The sequence below is a fragment of the Agrilus planipennis genome, unplaced genomic scaffold, assembly GCF_000699045.2.
Source record: "Agrilus planipennis isolate EAB-ADULT unplaced genomic scaffold, Apla_2.0 scaffold127, whole genome shotgun sequence".
Lineage (NCBI taxonomy): Eukaryota > Metazoa > Arthropoda > Insecta > Coleoptera > Buprestidae > Agrilus > Agrilus planipennis.
The window spans coordinates 880,047-882,565 of record NW_020442450.1 but is presented as its reverse complement, the minus strand read 5'-3'; the positions used below and the strand labels follow the sequence as shown (position 1 = coordinate 882,565).

The 2,519-nt window shown below is 29.3% G+C and overlaps 1 protein-coding gene across 1 annotated transcript in view; it reads right to left on the bottom strand.

The window, feature by feature from the left end:
* Positions 1-353: 353 nt before the first annotated feature.
* The window catches only part of LOC108736463 (glyceraldehyde-3-phosphate dehydrogenase-like), a 38,884-nt gene continuing 36,718 nt past the window's right edge, over positions 354-2,519 (bottom strand). Inside the window, exon 2 of the mRNA XM_025980518.1 lies at positions 354-419. Coding sequence (XP_025836303.1) covers positions 354-419 — 66 coding nt within the window. The remainder of the gene's footprint in view (positions 420-2,519) is intronic.

Below are 2,519 nucleotides of genomic sequence, written 5' to 3'. Positions count from 1 at the left end.
CGTTAAAACAAAAGAATATGTTAAAATGAATTAAAAAATTGATAAAATATAATTTGCAAACAAAATTGAATTCCAAGTTGACAAAGCTGAGGGCACAGTTGGTTTATTATAATAGGAGAGGAATGAAACTTATCATTTAATAGATGCTTTGTCATAGACATGCACAAAATAAAAAGGTATTGAATCTGACGGGAATCAACAACGTAAATACATATTTATCTTGGACTCTTGGCTCTCTTTATATGTATCTTTACTTCAATTTCTTTTTCAATTAACTTTAAGCAATGCCTACAAAGTATTAATATTTTTCAATACTTTTATGGTTTATTTTCAACGTTTATAATAGGGCGACGCTACAGAACATGGGGGATTATTAAATAACACACTGTATACTTTCTTAATTCAGCTGGATTTTCTTCCTAACAAGAGAGAAATGGATCAGAAGATGTTACATAATAATTATTATTAGTACCCTAAAGTATACGAAAAAAGCATATTCATATTAATGATATTTATTAATATCATATCATTTATGACTTAAAGTCAATAAAAATTGCAATTTTTGAAATTTGTTAAAAAAAATCATAGCATTGAAAATATTTATGTTATTATGAAAAGTGACAGGGGTAAAAAAGCATAATTAAATGATTCAATAAATTAAGTAAATACATAAGAGCAAAAATTAATTTCAGATTTCAGGCTTATTGCTTCTGTATTTCATTAATAAAATTCCTTAACAAAACAATATGATTCACAGCTACCTTTTAAAATGCCAGGAAATACTCTCAAACTCTAAAATAGTACACTTCCTCCAAAGTATTTCGAATATTCAAATAAAAGCCTACTTTCCATAAAATATGATTTTCTTTGAACAATAAAAGTTTCAGTCCTAACGGCCCACACGCACATCTCTCCGTAATTAACTTGTTGAGACTGAGATAAAATGAACCAGAAAACCAGAACGGAATCAGAAGAAATATAATTTATCATATAAAGCTTTTACTTAAAAGGTTGTTGGGCAGTTCCTGTTTATTTAAGAAAAATATAAACAGTCATTCAGGAAAATTTCTAAAATTAGCTGAAGGCTTCATCTGTTGAACTTTGCTTCAAAGAAAATACCTAATGGAAAGACGAAGTAGAACTAAAAGAGCTACTGGCTGCTTGGGGGCCCTAAATCGACATAGTAGAACGACATTGCTCGTACACTTTAAATATACACATTACATACACGGAGAAAATGAAAATGGAAAATTTACCTAAATATTAAAGCGATATTTACAATTTATCCCACTTGTCCGTCGCTTCGTAAGCGAAAATAATAAAAATTACAATTTGGACCCGAATTTGTAAAAATAAAATCCCAGCAGAAAATTGATATTACTAATTAAATAGTAATCATTAAGAAACTTGAAATAATTTTTAAAAAAACATGTCAAAATTGAAATTATTACAAGTTACCTTATAAATTCGACTATTTCTACGGTAAATTCAGTCATTTACAATCGAAAATTGTAATATTTGCGTTGTCATAAAAATTTAGTTTTCTTCGTGTATTCGTACCTCAAAAACAATCTTGAAATAACCGAAAGAAATGGACAAAATTGCCACCTTTCTTTTCTTTAGATTGACGGGGAAAAACAACAAGTGATATAATAAGTCTGTATTGCAAAATAAGTAACACAACATACCCATTAAACGATTCTCTTTCGGTCCAACGAATATTTCCTGCTTTTCTTTAATTTGAAATATATACATTCCACGTTTTCGATTTCCCTAACTATATATGTAAACGTCCTTTGGGAATACGTTATTAAGTAGAAAGAAGGATGTAGCTCAGGGAAAAGAACGTGCTCAAAGGGTCTACTTTTGAAGTTGACGTTGCATAAATTACTTCTTTTTAAGAGATAATAGAAAATTGCATTTAACTAGACCAGCAGTAAATAGAATGTCTTATTAATGTAGTATGTACTACACCGGTAATTAAATAACAATGAATTTTACCAAAGAACTAACAGAAGCAACGAAAAGGCAAAAGAAAATCAATGGACAGAACCATGCTTTTTGAGTGATGATTTGAAAGTAGAGAGAAAATCTTAGATATTACAGCATTTTTTTCACGATATCATAAGCTCGTAATTTGCTAATTTATTCTTTGTACAGTAGAACTTCGATAAGATAATGACCAAGGGAAACGTAAAATGATTTGAGTTGTTGAGGTTTTACTTACTAAGGGTTTAAGTTTAACCGTTAATAATATGGATTTTCAGTGACTTAGCAAATTTTTCACCTTTTTCCTTTAGTATAGGTCCACTAACACTAATGGTTTTACATATTTCTACACTGTCTAAACCATGTAAACAAACATTTTTCTAAATTATGAAATTCAGCAATTCTTCTTTTACACAGAAAACATTCTTCCGATTCAAACTACTTTTCACTGCTTACTGAGGTGCGATGCCCAAATTATTCGTTTAATTTATAGAGGTTATTACGTTATCGAGGTTTCAGTTATCAAGGTT